Source organism: Hetaerina americana, unplaced genomic scaffold (assembly GCF_022747635.1).
Source record: "Hetaerina americana unplaced genomic scaffold, ioHetAmer1.1.p SCAF_18, whole genome shotgun sequence".
Lineage (NCBI taxonomy): Eukaryota > Metazoa > Arthropoda > Insecta > Odonata > Calopterygidae > Hetaerina > Hetaerina americana.
Genome location: NW_027286741.1, coordinates 3,239,490 through 3,258,871, shown reverse-complemented (window position 1 = coordinate 3,258,871; position 19,382 = coordinate 3,239,490). Strand labels below are relative to the sequence as shown.

General features: G+C 36.1%; 2 protein-coding genes across 2 annotated transcripts in view; both read left to right on the top strand.

Moving 5' to 3' along the window:
- LOC139687239 (ATP-binding cassette sub-family G member 4-like) overlaps positions 1 to 4,654 on the top strand; it is a 44,106-nt gene extending 39,452 nt beyond the window's left edge. Inside the window, exons 12-13 of the mRNA XM_071584370.1 lie at positions 492 to 647; positions 1,803 to 4,654. Coding sequence (XP_071440471.1) covers positions 492 to 647; positions 1,803 to 2,147 — 501 coding nt within the window. The 3' untranslated portion in view covers positions 2,148 to 4,654. The remainder of the gene's footprint in view (positions 1 to 491; positions 648 to 1,802) is intronic.
- A 7,624-nt stretch (positions 4,655 to 12,278) lies between these two features.
- LOC139687238 (ATP-binding cassette sub-family G member 1) overlaps positions 12,279 to 19,382 on the top strand; it is a 52,401-nt gene continuing 45,297 nt past the window's right edge. Inside the window, exon 1 of the mRNA XM_071584369.1 lies at positions 12,279 to 12,499. The gene's annotated coding sequence lies outside the window, so the exon portion shown is untranslated. The remainder of the gene's footprint in view (positions 12,500 to 19,382) is intronic.

Genomic DNA, 19,382 nt, shown 5'->3' with positions numbered 1-19,382 from the left:
TTCGAAGATATTTTATATATATATATATATATATATATATATATATATATATATATATATATATATATATATATATATATATATATATATATATATCACTACAAGTTTCCTAAGTCATCATGCTAGTAAAAACATTAGAGTGATTTGCCAGCCCTGTCATAAACATATTTATTGTTGTTTTTGGCAATATATTAAACTGTGTATTTTGGACGTCCATTGTACATCTATTGGATAGGCCTTACTTGGCTTCTCTCTTTGAAACACATTTCAAAACAAGGTGAACACATATGAGTAAGCTACAAAATGTTAGCATTGCTATAACAACACATATCTCCATTCACATATGTATAGACCAAATATGTTTTTAGTTTTGCATATTAATGAGCCACTAAGTAATGTGCCTAAATTTCTAAACTAATTATAACAATCCTTTTAATATTTATTGATCATTAATTATAGTTTGTCTAATTACTGTTTTTCTTGCTCCCTAGATCACATTTTCAATAGTCTATGTCATAATAGTGTACTTCATGACATCGCAGCCATTGGAGGCCACCAGGTTCTTCTTGTTCTTGCTCATGTTCATTCTGACTTCACTTGTGGCACAGAGCCTTGGACTGCTCATTGGAGCTGCACTTACTGTTGAGGTGAGACCCTTTAACCAAAACAGATTAAGGAGGAGATGCCTGTGAAACAACCTCTCAATAACTGAGAGGACAGATTCAAGGCCTGCAATGTCAACATATCTCCCATGAAAAAATATGACCTTAGATGGTCCATTATCTAACTTCAAACAATCCTTAGTTCTCTGCTACATTATATTGGCAGTGATTTAGAAGAATATGATCATTATTCTGCATAAACCAGGTGAATGCGCCAAAAACTCACACATCCATCAAAAAATCTTAGGTTGAGTCCAAGAATTGATATTTATCATGCCAATCATGCAACTTGGTTGCAAATGTTATGCTATTAGTGCTACATGCAGAAGCAGGTACCCACTCAGAAATTTCAAAATTTCAGTTATGAAGAAACCAGTGAAAAATATGTAAAGTTGATGTCTGCCATCAATTGAAATTTGGAGAGAAAATACTTGAAGAGATATTGCATCTAAATCTTTGGTAATTCATGAGTCTAAAAGATGAATCTACACTCTGAAGGCCATTGGACTAGGAGTACAGATATCAACACAAATAAAATATGAATTCTTATATTCATTAATGAGGTTAATTGTTACAATCAATATTGAATTATTAAGAGCCTTTGATTTCAAGATACATGGCTAGAAGAAGCTGTTGAAATTGTAAAGGATGTGCTTTTGTATGATCTTGACTGAATGGAAAAGAAACATGAACCCATGTAGTTGTGTTCCAAATGCAGAGTACCTACTCACACCAGCGAAAAGGGTCTCTCAACTCAGCAGAGTTGCACTTGGGTATTTGTATGGAACGTCATGCAGGTTCAACAGCATTCAATTCCACTGCTCATTAAATCAATAGTGCTTGAACATCATTATTAGTTGGTACAGTAAGGGTATTTTCTGTGGTTGAATGCACAATTATAAGTTTCTTCTCAAATAAGAACTGGCTTTAATAGACAGCTTCTGACATAAGAATAATTCTCTTTCATCAGGGAAAAATCAGGGATATTTTGATTTGTTAGACAGCAAGAACTCTTGAAAGTGCAAGGTATTCATAACAGCTTTGATTCTTAGCTCTAGTGCAGTCATTTATTTTTCAGTGAAATCCTGAAATGCACCACACTCCACCATTGCCACTAAACTGTTTCTGTCATAATTTCAGAATGGTGTGTTCCTGGGACCCGTCACATCAGTGCCGATTCTACTCTTCTCAGGATATTTTGTGAATTTCAACACCATTCCTACCTACCTGCAGTGGCTTTCATACCTCTCATACATTCGCTATGGCTTTGAGGGTTCCATGCTTGCCATATACGGATATAACAGGGCCAAGCTCAAGTGCTCCGAGGCATACTGCCATTACAAATCCCCAACAAAATTCCTGGAAGAGCTGGATATGGCAAATGGGGAGTACTGGATCGATGTCGTAGCTTTGGGTGCATTCTTCATCCTCCTTCGCTGTGTGGCCTACCTTGTGCTCCGCTTCAAACTGAGATTCAAAGGATGAAAGTAGGTCGCCTAAAAGGGTGCAAATGCGTGCATTGTATACCACTCAACATCAGCAATGGACTCTTTCCGGCCTTTTTGTGATGAGATGGCAATCAATTGCTCTGTGTACCAGGACTAGGGAGTATGGGCATCCATTTCCCTGGGAGGGAAGGTCGCATTCAGCAGTGCCCATGAGGGAATGGGTGAGTGAGGGGACGAGCCCAGCAAGAATTCTAAACCGTGGACCAAAAGGACATGCAACAGACATCACTTCCAATGGGAGGCACTCTCTGTTGAGAGGGCATCAAAGGCTGTGCACTCATACATTCCGACAAGAATATCATTCTGAACACATTCATTTGAAGCAGGGCTGAAGCGCAGACGTTTGAGATTGGAGGTTACTCTGCATTGTTCGTGGGATAGTATGATCAGGAAGGAGAGGGGAATTGCGGTCAAGGCCAAGGGCTCTAACATTGACAGGCAAGGGGGAAAGTGCACGTGATCAGTCCTTATCCTTGGATCTCCATGTACTTTCCTTCTCCTTGTTTTCAAAGTCTGAATCTTCAAGGCAGAGATTGCAGCTAGTTTTGGATGTCTTCTTTATAGGTCTTCCTTTATAGAGGCAGTGAGTAAATTACTTAATAGGCAAAGTAATGAGCACTAATGTGTGTGTGTGATAGGAGAGGCAGAAAGAGTTCTGTCTGAAGCTTTTGGATTTTAGTGGAAAGGCTCCCTCTTTGTTTAAAACTTCCCTGAATTGGACTTTTGTCTCAATTAGAAAACTGAGGTCTGCACCCTCCCCTGTGCATACTATAATTGCCACATGCTGAAAGCAGAAATATTTTGATATTTAACATGGAATGCCTACAATTTTTAAAAGAGCATTCAAAGGTCTTTCCATGAATTTTTAGTGAACTATTTAAAAGGATCTATTCAACGTGTATAGCCATTCATACACTTTATATATTGATCACATAACCCCTTTCTATTTTGAATCACATTCATATTCATAATATGTAAACATTACACAATGTTGCTCAATCATATAATTTTTATCTCAGATTTACTATTAAATAGTGTGAAATTTGCTTATGGCAAAGAAAAACTTCAATGATAACAAAATACACAAAATAGCTAAGAGCATACTGTTCTTGTAATTAAGGGTTACGTATAAATTACAATTATGATATAAAATTTCATCAACAATCTACTTATCAATAAAATTTTCTATTCAACAATTGTAAAGACTTTTCATAGGATACTGGTTCTATAAAATTTCTCTTGTTATTCCATCAAATTAACTCTTACTACCTACTTCCTGAGTGAATGCAAAAACTCAGCATTCTTGTTATTTCCAACTTGTAGGTACACACAGACTTATCTGAAGTTTGACATACAGGAAAGAAAATAGCACTATAGGTTTTATTTGGCTTGTAAATTATAATCAAATGGAGAAACCTGGTTTCCTGAGGTACATGCATTGGAGGAGCTCTCAGGCTGTGTAATATAGTTTAAAATTTGTAAGGATAGAGATTAAGTTATATTTTATACCCAAATTTTCTGTGACCCATGAAACTGTAAAAAATTATAATTTCAATCCCTTGGAACCAGCCAATGAATTGCTTGCTTCTGATGAAATCCTCTTCTTAGGTCATGTGACAGGCACCCTCTGTTTAATCCATATGTTTATTAACCTTTAAAATAAAATGACAAAATTAAAGTACAATTATTAATTGAAGTATAAAATGCTACACTATTATGATAATAATTTTAGCACTTACATTAAAAGAATTATGGTCAGTATTGATTTACAATGGATCTGGTGCAGAATTAGCTTACCTTAGCCATACTATTAGCCTCTGCGATTTCCTATGCGACTTTTACTAAATTAATGCTTTGAGACAAAAATAGGTGGCCAAGAAAGATGAACGTTCCCTTATACAATTCATACCCTGGACATTTTAATTCAAGTGCTGCAGGGTGTATTGAGTCCTACAAATTAGCTACTATTTCCCATTGCCATCCATTTTTGGACAAAAATCCAAAATGGGCCATAACTTTCATTGACTCGTCTATTCAAAATGGCCATTTAATATACAGGCTGCTAGTAAAAACATAATCCTTCAAAAACCTATTATTTCCTCAAAATTATAGAATGCATAACCCTTGAAAATATCTCCATTTTCCTAATATCTTTCATTTAATGAAGCAGTATTAAATCACTTTAAAGTGAATGACTCTCAATGATCAGAATTCATTAAATTCCAAATAATTTTCTTTCAAAGAACAACCATTTTACTTTTATAATGGATCATTCTTCTTTTATGAAAATGATTCAGGAAGAAAATAATTGGGTAAGATAAAATATTGAATAAAACCCCTGTACTTATTTCTTGCTATATTAATTGTATTTGTGTGTATCAATTTATTTATTCATATGTTACTTGCAATGTGCCATGGTACATTACTTTTTATTGTACGATTGAATCTTAAATATTGTGCAATGAATTGCTTTTTTAATTATTCTTTTTGTCAGTATGATATTTATACCACAATTTTGATAAAACAATACAAATATTTTTTAATTAACTAAATTATTAATAAAAGCTGATAGAGTATTAATAATCTGATAACATTTTTATTGAATTTTTAGGCCAAAACTTTGATGATAAGCAATTTATTGCTTACAAACAAACATTAGGAAATAACATAATACATTGGAATTACCATATTTGACGGCATATCAGATGCTCTCTCATTTCAGTTGGGCACACAAAGGGAAAAAAGTTTTCCCCAGCCAAGTTATAAACCTTGTATAGTTCAATGCTGCTTAGTTATGATCAGTTGTGATAAAATAAGATCTAGTTTGTTTGATATCTCCCATGCACCTCTTTTGGCATCACAGAAGCGAGCAGTGTTATATTCACGTCACATAATAGTGATGAGCTTGAAAATAACAAACCACACATTAACATTCTTCAATTGAATAATGAATAATATATATAAGTAAATATAACTATCTAAATATATTGAAGTCAAAATAGGGAGTACTGACCATCTGGAGTAAAAATAGCATTCAGTCTTGAGTTTTAACCCATGGAGTTCAATAGTAAGATGCGGGTGATCTTTTGAGGAAAAATTTTGGGAAAAAAGATTTGTCTTATATGTCATCAAATTTGTGTGTGTGTGTGTATATATATATATATATATATATATATATATATATATATATATATATATATATATATATAGTGATAGTGATATAAACTGACTATATATATATATATATATATATATATATATAGTCAGTTTAGATAGCCTTTGAAATCATATACTTTTATCCTGGGTGAAAAGACCTCAGTCTGTCTTTACAAATGGTCGTATTGGGAGAGGAGTTCATTAAGGGTAGAAGTTTGTCATAGATTACTGAGGCAGTATGATATATTCTTTTCTGACTGACTGACAAGTGATTAGTTGGTCACCCAATGTGTGTACGTCCCCTTATTTTGGATATTGTATCATGCTGATGTTCAATAAGCACACATCAAGTGACTCATTTTAACAGTGCGGTAAATATATGAACAAGTAAATGGTAGAATTTCTAAGACAAAAAATAATTACCCTTCAGATCCCAAATATTACCCTGATGGCCTTCTTCAGCTCCTTCATTGAGAATGCCTTTTTGGGCATGTGCTGTCCCATCCTAGAATGATACTATTTCTAAAATTTGAATATATTTTTGCTTGATATGACAATTTAAAAGTATTCCAACCACTTGTATATGAAGCAGGCAATGCAGCAAAAATGCATCAGGTGACATTTTTTGAAGAATATAGTCTCTATGAGAAATCTGCCTCAGATGTTCACTTAATCAAAGACCAAGAAATGTAGTGGCCTATGCCCTCACAATATGTAACTCCTCAAATTTTATTGGAGGACACTGCATCGGTGAGAATTCTTCATGTAAAATTAAAGATATTGTTTTCTTTGTAGGGAGATGAATCTAAGAACAGCACTCCCACATTGTCAACATAAATTTGACATTGCTAATAAGTTCAACCCTTGGAGAGGGCATTTGCTAGACATGATATGACATCTGCATACAAGGAGGGCTTGTCCGTGCATTGATGAAGATGTACTGAGAGTTCCCAATTGAAAAAATATTTACTTGTAGGAAGAAACAAAAGTATCAGTGATGGTGCACTGAAATAATCATTATAGACCTTCTCTAATTTCTGGAAATTTCAGTATGATGAGGCGGCTAGTGGCCGGGCTTCCAATACCGAGGGCCTGGGATAGAAACCAGGAGGTAATAGGTTTTTCCAGTGGCATCCAGATCCCTACTTGAGGTGTCTTGAGGAGAATTCACCAAGTGGAGTATACTGTCTAGTGGAGTAAGCTATGAGGAAATTCAGTTTAGCTTCTTCAGACATAGCCTTCTGGTGTTTGTTTCAGTAGTACCCTTCAGGCTGCCACATGCCCAGTCTCCCGGGCAGTTTTCCATCATGTTTATGCACATGATGTACCTAGTTGTAAATTCTGGTTCCTTTTCTTCTCATGAGCCATGATGTGCAGAAAACTACTGCCATTTCTTTCTTAGATTCAAACAGACTGCTTTTGATTCATTGTTCATAGAGCCTTGGCACACTGCGCGCTATTCTCTTTCAATCCATCAAAGTGTGCCACAGATTGATTTGTTTCTTCTGTTCCTCACATCATTAGAATCCATTGTTAACACTTTTGAATATGGTGTCATTTCCCCTGAAGTTGAATGGATGAATCTGATTCAACCCTTTATAAAAATAACAAAATACGAACTTTCATATTGACCTTGGGGACAAACTGATACCACACATGTCTTTGACTAAAATCCTAAGAATTTTAGTTGATCATCAATTTAATCAAAAAGTTGGCAATCACTTTAACTGTATTTGTTACCTTCTAAGGACTGTTAGGACTACAATATCTATGGATGCATTGCTTCCACTTTGTTATGGAGAATTTTGCCCTCAATTATATATAGTATGCTGTTCACAGTTATCCTCAGTGAGAACATTCTTTTTAATCATCAAATAATTTTATTCATCAGCTAAGACATTCAAGAAAACAGTGAAATGATATCTTGTTGATAATGATAGAGGTTTATTGTGATCTAATTGGAGTTAATACCATACATACCAATAAAACCTGTGTGATCTCTGATGTATTGATATTAATCTATGTGGGTAACTACAATATAAAATAACAAGCATTGAAGTTCAGAGAATATTGTTTTGTTGAGCTTTGTTGCAGGTTACGTAAAGTGTGGTATCAGATATGTAAATTAAGTAATTAGGTGTGGGTAAATGTTATGTAGATTATTTTGCTTCAGTTGCATCTGATATACTGTTTTGGGTAACAACTAAGAAAACAAGCTCATATAAAATAAAATCTCTATTCATACCAAGCATGATGAAGATGTTGGATGAGCTGAAATCAGATAAACATATGAATCAGATTTAAGGACATATATTGCTTGGAAAAAAACCCTTGAGTAGGTTTTATCCTGTTTGTCTTATTTATGTAAAATTACCACACAAACAAGTTTAAAATTGATGATGATTAAAATATTACGTAAATAAGTAAGGTAAAACTGTGATATTCCATAATATTTCAGAAAATTTGGTGATGACATAACTACTGTAGGGATTACCAATTTTTTGGATGAAATGCGGGATCATCTGCATAATGGAAGGCCTATGGTGAGATAAAAAAATTAAAGCATTGTCTCCTCCAAAGGTAAGACTCAATGAAAAAAATTTTTTATGTTTTTAACCTAAATGATCATAGCTTACATATACCATTGACTATAATGCGGAAATGTTGCCTAAGTCATATTTGACATTTAAATATGTCAATCTTAGTGAAGAATGCAGAAATGAGTACCACATAAATAGCTGGCTCAGGCTTAATCAGGAGGACTTCTAACTTGACAAGTGGGGTTTGTGGGTGTAATGCATAATCTCTTTGTAAGGAGTTATCTGATTAATGCCTGTTCTTTCACATTCAAGTGCAAATATATTTGTTCTTACCACCCATAAATTTCATTTTATGTCTTCCTTTTTTCTTTATACTTCTAATGTTCCCTAATAAGATTTACACTCAATCTCAGTGCCTTATCAAGTGTTTTTCTAGCCTGTTGCTTCTACTTTGGTCAACTTGTACTTTTCCCTCACTCTCTCGATAAATTATTTATTGCTTTCACATCCATAGTACCATAAATATAGGCAAAGGAGAACATTCAGGAACTCATAATTCCTCTCTTTTTTGAGGATTTCCCAGTTTTTAACCCTGTATAATACTAGCATATAGGCTTAAATGAAATTTTTTAAATTAAATGTCTCATCGGTTGCCTACTGACCCATTTATTCTGTTTTCTGTTGCTGCTCTCAATTAGTCTCAACTCTTATTCTGTCCAGGACTTCTTCATTGCTTGTTTGTCCAGGTTATTTTCAATATAGGCACTGGTTCATTTAAAAATTGGAATTTTCGCTGTCTTTTTCTAGGATGGCCCAGCTTGTTACCCTGTACAATGCCACAATCTATGAATTGGTTTACATTAACTGTTTCATGCCCATCTTGATTTATTCACATGTTGACAGTCTGCTTTTGATATGAAGTGATTGTTTGGCCCTATCTACTGTCTCCTGTTTTAGATCTGGCCATGGTGCTTTCCTCTACTTTTACTTCTTGAAGGCCTGATAAAATTCTGTTATACTTATGATTTGTCCAACTTCTTCGCTGATTGCTCTTTTTCCAGGATACTATTTCCTAATTGTCCTGAATAGAATTGTTCTGTATATTTTTCTTTCTTAAACAATTCCTTCCATCTCAATGCAAATTCAACTTCACCAGTTATCAATTCTACAATTTTCTTTCTCAAATATTTGTTCTCATTATTAATATCCTTCAGATCAAGGAATGAGTTTTTTCAGTGTTTCTCTTAGGCATAATTTCCTCCCTATCTCTACATTTATCCTCAGTCCATTTTTCTCTTCATTTCTTATATTCTGTTTAATACAGCCTGTACACTATCATAATCATCTGTTTCTTTTTACATTTTACGATTTTCTGCGTTATTCCAAGAGATCTATCTTGTGTTCTTAATTAGATCTGTATGTTTCCTGTTTGTGTACTTATTGCTGTGGATCCTTTTCTGTATCCTTATATTTCCTAATGTTTTGGGGTCCATATTTGTGTTCGTTTTACTCTCTACTCTTTTATTTTTTTAACAACTGACGATCTCTCTTTTGTGAAATTTTGTGACTTTGTTATAAATAAAATAATCTTTGAATAATTAATGAGCTAAAGTAATGATCATTAAGTAACACCACTGTGTGTGACACAATCTATTCCTTGAATTGGAAAGCTGCCATAAACATTTCTTTTCTCATACTTACCTAGCCTGTCCATTCAACTTCTATCAAAAGACGTGTTCGAAATCCATTCTCTTGCCCTTAGGTAAAACATAAAATCAGCGATGGATAGTTAAATGAATCATAAGGACAAAACGTGTGTAATAATCTGCCATGAGCCATCTTTTCATTGTTTTCTTTATTGATTCATGGACATCAGCGGACCAGTGTCAATAGAGAAGCTTTGATAGTATGTCCCATTTTTCCCAGCGAATTTCCTTCAGGTGAAATTTAAATTATCAGCCATATAAATGACAATTAATGTTGGAGGATCATAGTTCACTTTATTTTGTTCTTTTGACTGAAAATTAATGCCAGTCTATACGTACTCATATAAGAAGTCAATGCATTATACTCTCTTCTCTACTTCATCCGAGTCCACAATTTTTCACATTGTAATTTGGTATTCATTGTCATGTAAATAATTTTTACTGAATAAATAATAAATAAACATATATGTACCTATTTCTTTATAAGTTCCCACATACCATTTCGTCGGCTAATTGCAGTATCACCATCGGCTAATATTATTTTAGAATCATATGAACATGATAATATTCATATATAAGGAGCTTCTGGTAACCAATAAAACTCCGACTCCTAAAAAAAAAAAAAAACACTGACCAGTGGTGAGACTCTATCCCCCTGACTCATAATCACAGCAGTTGAGTTTCACCTTCGGGCAGCACAAAACTCCACCTGATAAGATGACTCCGATTTATAGTTCATAATAGCCCTCATAGCATTGGTGTGGATATCTATCTTTTTCATATATCTTTTTTAGGATAATTCAACCTCATTCCTTCAACACAAATCAGGGTACCACACTTTTTTCACACTTCTCTATTACATGGTGCTACTGATCCTCATTCTCCCATGAGCCATTTATTCTTCCTCACTCTCCCTATCCCATTTTTATCACAAGCACACCTCAAATACAGTGGAACCTTGATGAGCGACTCACATAGTGAGTAATTTGCATAAAGAGCTAAAATATTGTGACCAAATATGACTACAGCCATAAGATAATGAAAATTATTATTATAAGGTAATCTAACCAGTTAAGGTAGGTTTTGGATGGACACAACTACCAAATAAATATTTTGTGACTCCTAAAAAAAACACATAAGCCAGCAACCTAGTCTACATCCAGCCCCTCTTCATCTCTGAGTACTTCCTTCATCCCTTCATCCCATCCAAAATCCCTATCCTGTTCCTACCCTTTCCTTGTCGGCCTATATAACCATAGAAATGAAAAATAAAATCATTGACAAGTGAGAATGAAATGTGAGTGTGGCTGATCTAAAATACAATTGGTTGAAATAAACGATTTTCACTATTCTCCAGAACAAGGCCAAAATCAAGGAGATGGATGCTTCATAGGGATTGATGAATATCTACAAAACGGTTATGTATTCCCAAATATGTTGAAAGGTTGCTTCTCATATGGATAAATAAATCAGGTGAGGATGCAGCAATGAAACCATGGCCATGTGTTCACAAATCGTGGAATTGTAGTGTTTTTTACAATTCCTTGGAAATGGAGAACTTCCTCATAATTAAGCCCGAAACTGTGCCAAAACAAAAAGCAATTTCAATGTGACCATATTAATGAGAATATCATTTCTGAGAAGGCAAAAATGATTTCCGCCGACCTCATTCAGAAGGTGCCAGGATCATCAATGGCTGAAAAAGGAGTATTTAGGGGAAGCCATGAATGGTTTGAGAAGTTTAAGATAAGAGCCACGCCATATGCCAAAGAAAGAGTTGCTTCTATTTTGTGCTGATGGAAGCAGTGATTAGAGAATGAAACCCCTGCTTGTTTCGCATTGAGAAACTACATGAGCCTTCAAGAAGTGTTAAGTCCAGGAGAGTGGGCTGAATATGATGAGGTGGCCACAGGAAATGGTTGCATTGTATATTGAGAAGCATGGCCCTATTAAGGCAGTGGCTAGGTGTACACATAAATTTATTTAATGATAATTCTGGGTCGCATTTTAATCACAATTTAAAGCATCAACAATATCAAATGTGTCCATACAGTATCCTAGTAAAATAAACATTAGGAATATATTATTAATATTAAACTTAAAATATATATTCTTGTTTTGTTTTCCAGAAATCAAATTCGCATTTCATGTTGGTTCCTTTTATATATCTATGCATGAAGTGAGCACTAGACGACAAACACAAAAAAGAAAAGAAACTCACTAGTGGTTTGAGAAGTTTAAGAGAAGAACCTACTTATATCTGCCAACCTGTCTTTCAGTCAGCTATGGCACTCTCGACTGCGAAAGATCTACTTTTTGTATTGTTGGTAAATCGTATCATATTAATAGGTGTCTTTGTTTTAAATTACCAAATAAATTATCTCGAGAGGGATTTCCTTGCCTGTGCATGAGAAAAGAAAGAATGAGAGAGCGAGATGCATATATTTTCATATCCATAGCAGCTCCATAAAGTCAATATTTGGCACTGCATTTACACAAATGCTAGCTTTATTATTATTTGTTTAAAATCGATGGTTACGCAATTGAAAAGTTTGTAGGAACATAATCAAGAAGTGGAATTCTACGGATTCATAGCTTAGCGCCATCTCTCTCTATCGCCAATAAGCTAAAATCTACAACACATGCGACTAGCAGCGCCACCACTTTTAAAATGTTGACATAGCCCATATACGGTCTATGCCGACCTCTGCTGTCTGGCAGTGTGCCTGGTTGCCAGTGGGGAACGGACGAGATGATTTGCGGATTTTCGCTTACTTCATACGCCTGGATATAATGGTGGCGTAACTGGCAGTGCTTTTATTATTTGGTGTCGACATAACAATTGTCTGTACGTAAGGAAGTGGTTACTATTTGTGGGCTCCTGTTCGAAGTGTTGGTGGAAAGATTGTCAACAGCTGAGATTTGAGGTTAGTTATTTTTTGCGCCGGGGACAAATTAGAATGAGTAGTATATTTTTCAATGCAAAGAAAATTTTCTGGAGAGAACTTCTGTCCTTAGTTTACCTGGCAATCACTTTGCTGTCCTTAGTTTACCTGACAATCATTTTACTCTGTGCTCTATTTCCAAACAGAGTGATATTGAATTTAATTGTAATATTGTATGGCCAAGTTTGGAGTCAAGGCTATTTAATTCCCTAGGGAGACTTTTAAAGATATGCATTACAATATTTATTACCGTCGCCCTTTTTTCTATTGCATTTTCTACCAACCTAGGTCAGCGTTAAAGAGCTGCAATCAATTTGTTTAGACTTTCCCCATGCTGTGGCATTGACAATACTCTCGACGACCGAATGTATTGTGTATATGTAGAGGATTATTAAGTTATTATGTGGTGTTATTTCATGTTGCCCAACCAATTCATTTTGCGAAATCGGGGCACACACTTATGTGGTAATGGTACCAAGGTTTCAATTTTCAAGTAAGGGTTTTATACATTGTTTCTGCTTTGTGAACTATGCTTCACTGATCTAATGAGCTGCTTCTATAATATGGAAAAAAGGTGTGCATTCATTTGTAAAGGAAAGCCCCCGAACCGATTTCCGCCTTATAACAAGTTGGATTTTAGAAAATTTGGTTTACTTAAGCATATTGGCTGCAACATTCTTTGGAGATAAAAGCTTAGAACGTATTCATGAAATAGAATATATGTACACAATAGTTAAGCATACTTGTGTACCGAGTAACACTTCTTTTCTTGTGTAGTACGGTTGTAAGATATATACCATAGGTAGTTTATAGGTTACTGTTAATAATTCACTATAATAATTGGGTGATGCCTTTGAACGACAACTCCACGTCTTATCCAAATGGTGGGATTTTGTGGAAGGACAACTTAATAGGAAATTTAATCGTGGCTGAAAATAAGGAACCGAATGTATGATCATCACATGCCTTAGGTGTAATTCGTGATAGGCTCTACTCTCACTCCCGGAAACTGATGTTCATTACTGAGGCGGTAGAAGAGGGAAGAATTGCGTTTGCGGCAGACGCACTTACAAGAAAAGAAGTGTTGACAGGTAAAGAAAGGATTTTCCATAAGTCACTGCCCTGTATGGATAAAAAAAAGTTGGTCTTTGATGCTGGTAGATTAGCATAGGTTAGAAGCTTTTGAAATACGGTTAAGAAGAATAGAAGTTACAGAGGGTGATTAATGATGAAGTTTCAAGTTTAGTGGGCAAAGGAAGAAGGTTTCTAGGGGAAACCCGGAAAAAGACATAGATAGTTGGTGGAGGAAATATCGAAAGGTATTGGGGTGCTGAAGGCGATGTAGAAGGGAGAATGTTGGATAAACGGGGCAGATTAAGGAGGGTAAAATACTTTTCGACTGCAAGAAGAAATTACAAACAGCTGGAGAAGAAAGTAGGTAAGTAAGAAGAAATTCTCACAGTATGTAGGAAAATAGTTGTCCAGGATCACCCTAAAGCCATCTTTTAATGGTAGAATACCTTGGAACGTGTCAAATGATAATACATTTGGCCCAAAGGTCATATTACAAATATACCTGGTGGATCGTGTATGTAAATGATACAATGCACGTCAAAAAGGAGCAAAATGTATAGTGGCTCAATTTAGATACAAGATATAGTGCTAACAATTACATTAAATGTAGCTAAATTCCGCGCACGCACAGAATGTAACATTCACACAAATATCCAGTACAAATGATGGAGCATTAATGTAAATTAGACTAAGGGTATTAATTAAATAAAAAAGGGTAAGGAGCATTAATGTAAATTAGACTATTGCTACAAACTATTAGGATGAACTCAATGATCGGGAATATTGTTGAGTTATTCGCTCACCGAGTAGAGCATGTTACATTGTAGATGTGTTTTTGATTTATGTTTGAATGCAGTAGTTCCCTTAGTATCCTTAATTCCCTTGGGTAATTTGTTACATAATCTGATGTCCATTTCCTAGGGTCCTAATTTCAATGCTTTTGTTCCTATGTTGACATAATGGATGTTGTGCCTTCCTCTGGTGTAATGATGATGAGAGTCAGAGTTATGGGAATAGTGGCCAATGTTGTTTTTTATATATACAGAATTTAAAACAATATAAATGCATGAGAGTGATAGTAAATTCAATTCCATGGAATTTAAGCCTCTATGGTGCAGTACAAATATCCCAGTGATTATTCTGATGGCTTTCTTTTGCAATTTAAAGATGGTTAGACAAATGGCGGCTGAGCCCCAAAATATTATACTATAGGTTATATTTGGATACATTACCTCATAGTTTAAATTAAGTAGTACATTTTTGCTGTATGTATGTAAGATTACAGAGTATGTATGTATAGGGTGTATATAGCAATACATATAAATATATTTTGATATACTTTTTAATATTATTGAAGTTATCATGTTTAAGATAATCAGTGGGTACTTTATTGCTGATTTTTTGTAGTTCTTCATGTTTTGAATGGAAAATTATTAGTCCAGAAAATTAAGTGACGTAGACGTTTAATCTGCAAAAGTTTCTTATACCTGATATACATTATAAGCTCAGGGCTAAACCATTGCATGAGACACATTTTTTAATTGGACTAAATAATTAAGCTGTTTTATAATGAGGAATAAAAATGATTAAGAGTATTCTTCAATTTAAAAACTCTTAGCACTCCACTTCTGTGTACTGAGTCATTGTAATAACAGGTAGCTAGTTAAGGGCACTATAGGCAGGAGGTTTTTAAGATTCTTTTCTTGTAGTAGTTGTTAAATGCCAGCTTCAGAGACACTTGGACTGCAGAGAGATAGCATACTGGTCCTTTTTCAACAACCTATATGACTCTGGAAACAGTGTATACTTATGTGGCTATGAACGGTCAATAAGATGCGTTTTGTGTGTAGACATGTTTGTACGGTGAGGATAGTTTCATCCTGGTCGTGTAGCTGTCGAATATATATTGGTGACATCTTTGGACTTAGTGCTCAACGTGTAAAATTGCATACCTCTTTAAGAGAAGTCTGAATCCAATGCTCTCTGACTCTGTGCCGAAAAAAGGAAATTTTTATATCTAATGTATCATACTAATTATATTTTACCAGTTACTTGGAAGAAAATAGTGTTTATGGTCTTGACTGAATTGATAATGATGTACTTGTATATGTTGATCAGTATGGGGTGACACATTTGATTTAGTGGCAAGTATAGGAATTACAAAACAGGATTGCAAGAATGTCTATGGGAAAAATAAAAAATGTATATTGTAGTACACTATGTTTTCTGTAAAGTTTATATTTTCCTGGTCTTAAAAGTGCCTAATTAAATAATTATTATGAACAATTATTTTTAATAAAATTAAAAAAATAAAGAGTATAGTGAGGCACTTTCCAAGAAAAGATTGACATACAATGCTTGTTGCTTTCAAATTACCACTAAACATGTGGAAACAAATTACAGTTGCTGGCTCATAAATTGCTTATTGCAATGCCAAATGATATGAAGTCATTGCAATCTTTTGGAGAAGTAAAGTAAAAAGCTTTTGAGAATGGTTTCTAGTGAATGTTTGGTAGCATGTGTTTAAAAATCTAAATTATCAAGATGTTGCAGAAGGTGTTAATGAATTAATTTAGAATTATGAAATTCATGCCTCTGATGAGCCAAGGTAAGGTCTCAGAGACTCAACATTTGATCACTTAAAATTTTAGTATCGTATTGATAGCAATCTTTCATGTTAAATTTTGTTAAATGATCACTTAATTTGTGAAATCTAAACGACATTCGTTAGAAAACGATCTTGGATAGAAAGGAGAACTTCCCCACCAAAATTGACGGGGCTGTTTTTTTATCGTTGTTTTCCCCCAAATTCGTCATCGCTGAGAGCAGAGGGGAAAGGGGGGGGGGGCAGAGCCGTGCATCATGCGGTGGTCCTCCCCCCCTGTTCCTCGGCCTTGAAGGAGGGCGGGAGGGGTAATAGCCTCGTGTTCTTTCGTTTCTTCCCCTCAGTTGGCTCCGTGGCCTCGCATCCAAAGGCTTTCACTCCTGGTGGGACGACGCCCCCACAGCACATTACACCCCCACCCACCCCCCAGTGATCTCGTCTCGATATCTGCAAGTAATTAAACGATTGCGTCGCAGGGGTGGGACGTTACTCCAACGGAGGCTCATCCTATAGTTCCTATTGCGCTGGCGGGGGGCACGGAAATAGAAAATCCCAGAGTACGCGGTCCTCTTCCGGGTCCGCTTCCGGTGCCACTACGGCTCTTCCGAATGGCCTGCTCGGGCCGCGTCCCCACGCGTCAGGGGTGGGGTGGGGGCGCGCTATCGTCGAGGCGATAGTGGTTGCTTAATCGTGTCGGACTATTGAACTTCAAACCGATCGTACACCTCGTCCGGATGCATCACGAATTGCGGCGGCTGAGTAAGTAGCCGAGCGCCCTTTGTGCGCCTACCACCCCCTTCTCCCCTGTCTTGAGATGGCGGGGGGTGACGCGGAGGTGCACGATAGCGGACAGCGATAAGGCGAGTGTCGATTGCCCGTCAGCAGTACCAACGCCGATTAATTAATTCCATTACACGCCCCAGCGCATTAACATTGATTGTCGCAATTGAAAAGTGCTCGCAATGTAAGAAGAACTTCGGGGGAATGAGTAGCGGTGGGTGACGACGACGGTGGGAGGCTTCTCCGAGAGACGTTAATATATCGGCAGGAAAGGAAAACCTAGCGTAGTCGTGCCCCCCCTTGACTCGGAGGTGCCCTTCCTCGTCTTCGCCGGCCGGGGAACATTATATATATTATAATAATATATAAAATATAATCATATATATGTGTGGGTCGCGGTAGTCCAGTGGGTAGAGCGTTGGATTGCTGACCGGAGGGTCCCGGGTTCGATTCCCGGGCAAGGCACTCTGGGCACCTACAGCTCCACCCAAGCTATGTGATTTTTCGGGTACCAGGTCTTCCTGGGAAAGGAACTGGCCCCCCTTCCCTGATGTGTGAACATATATATGTATATATATATATATATAGCTCCACAGTCTCACTTAAAGAAGGCCTCTGAGGGCCGAAAGCTCGAACAATTTACCGTGTGAGTGTCCTTTTAAATGTTGCTATTCTATTCTATTTGTGTTATATTGTGTCAGCCTATATATACATATATATAAATGTGTGTATATATGTGTGTGTATATATATAAGTTAGTACTAGTGGACGCAGACAAAAACACAGAAAAACAAAAAAGAAAAGAAACTCACTAGGTTTTTTTCGATGGCCCAAGCCACTATAGTCTAACTTTTATCCATTATTATTCACGTCCGTGAGACTTTCACAATAGTTTTATCTGTGTATATGTATATATGTGTGTATGTATATGTGTGTGTGTATATATATACTACCTTGATCAAAAAATTCCCGGAATAACCACCGTGTGGCGCTCCCATCGTTCCGATTTGAGTTCCGTTTTTTTTGTTAAATTGGTACATCTGTTGTTGATATTCCCTTTAAATCTTAGTGTCATAACTTGACATTTGCAAAAGTTACGTAGCCAAGAGTACATCTATCTCTGTGTGTGTTGGCGATTTTTTACAATTTCAGAAATGGATTTAAATTTGCAACTACGAACTTGTATTAAATTTTGCGTAAAAAACGGATTTAGTGGCGCACGGACGTTGGAAATGTTGGAAAAGTGTTTCGGCAACGATTCTCTAAAAAAAACGGTCGTTTACCAGTGGCACGAGCGGTTCAGAAGTGGTCGTGAGTCAATCGAAGATGATGAACGCAGTGGCAGACCATCGACATCGAAAGTCGGTGAAAAAATTGATAAAGTAAAAGAAATGTTGGTCAATAACCGCAAATTAACCATCAGAGAAATAGCGGAGGACTTGAACATTGCCTATGGATCCGCCCAAGACATTGTGGTTAATGATTTGGGTTTCATTATTTCATTACATTTCAATTTGGGTTTCCGTCGTGTAGCAGCAAAGTTGGTGCCAAAAGACCTCAATTTCATGCAAAAAAGAGACCGTGTTGACGTCGCAAAAGACATGATTTGCGAGGCTGAATCCGATCCCACATTCATCAAAAGGATCATTACTGGAGACGAGACGTGGGTTTATGAGTACGACACGCAATCCAGACATCAGGCAAGTGAATGGCGTTCACCAAATGAGCCGAGACCAAAAAAACCACGTCGTTTTCAATCAAAAAAGAAGGCAATGCTGACGGTTTTCATGGATTACAACGGTGTAGTGCATCATGAATTTTTGCCAGAAGGCCAGACAGTAAACAAAGAGTATTATTTGGGCGTTATGAGACGTTTGCGTGAAGCAATTCGCCGAAAGAGACCAGAAATGTGGGCAGAAAACTCGTGGATTTTGCACCATGATAACGCACCGTTGCACAGTGCTATCATTATTCGTAATTTTTTGACGAAAAATGCAACAAATACCATCCAACAGCCACCGAATTCACCTGATTTGGCTCCCTGTGACTTCTTTCTGTTCAATCGAGTTAAAAAACCATTACGGGGAACGCGTTTTAGCAGCCGAGAGGAAGTAATGGAAAAATCGCAGGAAGCACTGATGGACATACCGAAAACCGAATATAAAAAATGTTTCGAGGATTGGATCAAGCGCTGGCATAAGTGTGTTGCAGTCGATGGGGATTACTTTGAAGGGGACAATATAGATTTAGATGAATAAACTTGTATTTTTAATTTTCTGAATAAATTCCGGGAAATTTTTGATCAAGGTAGTATATATATATATATATATATATATATATATATATATATATATATATATATATATATATATATATATATATATATATACATATAAAGACATTGCA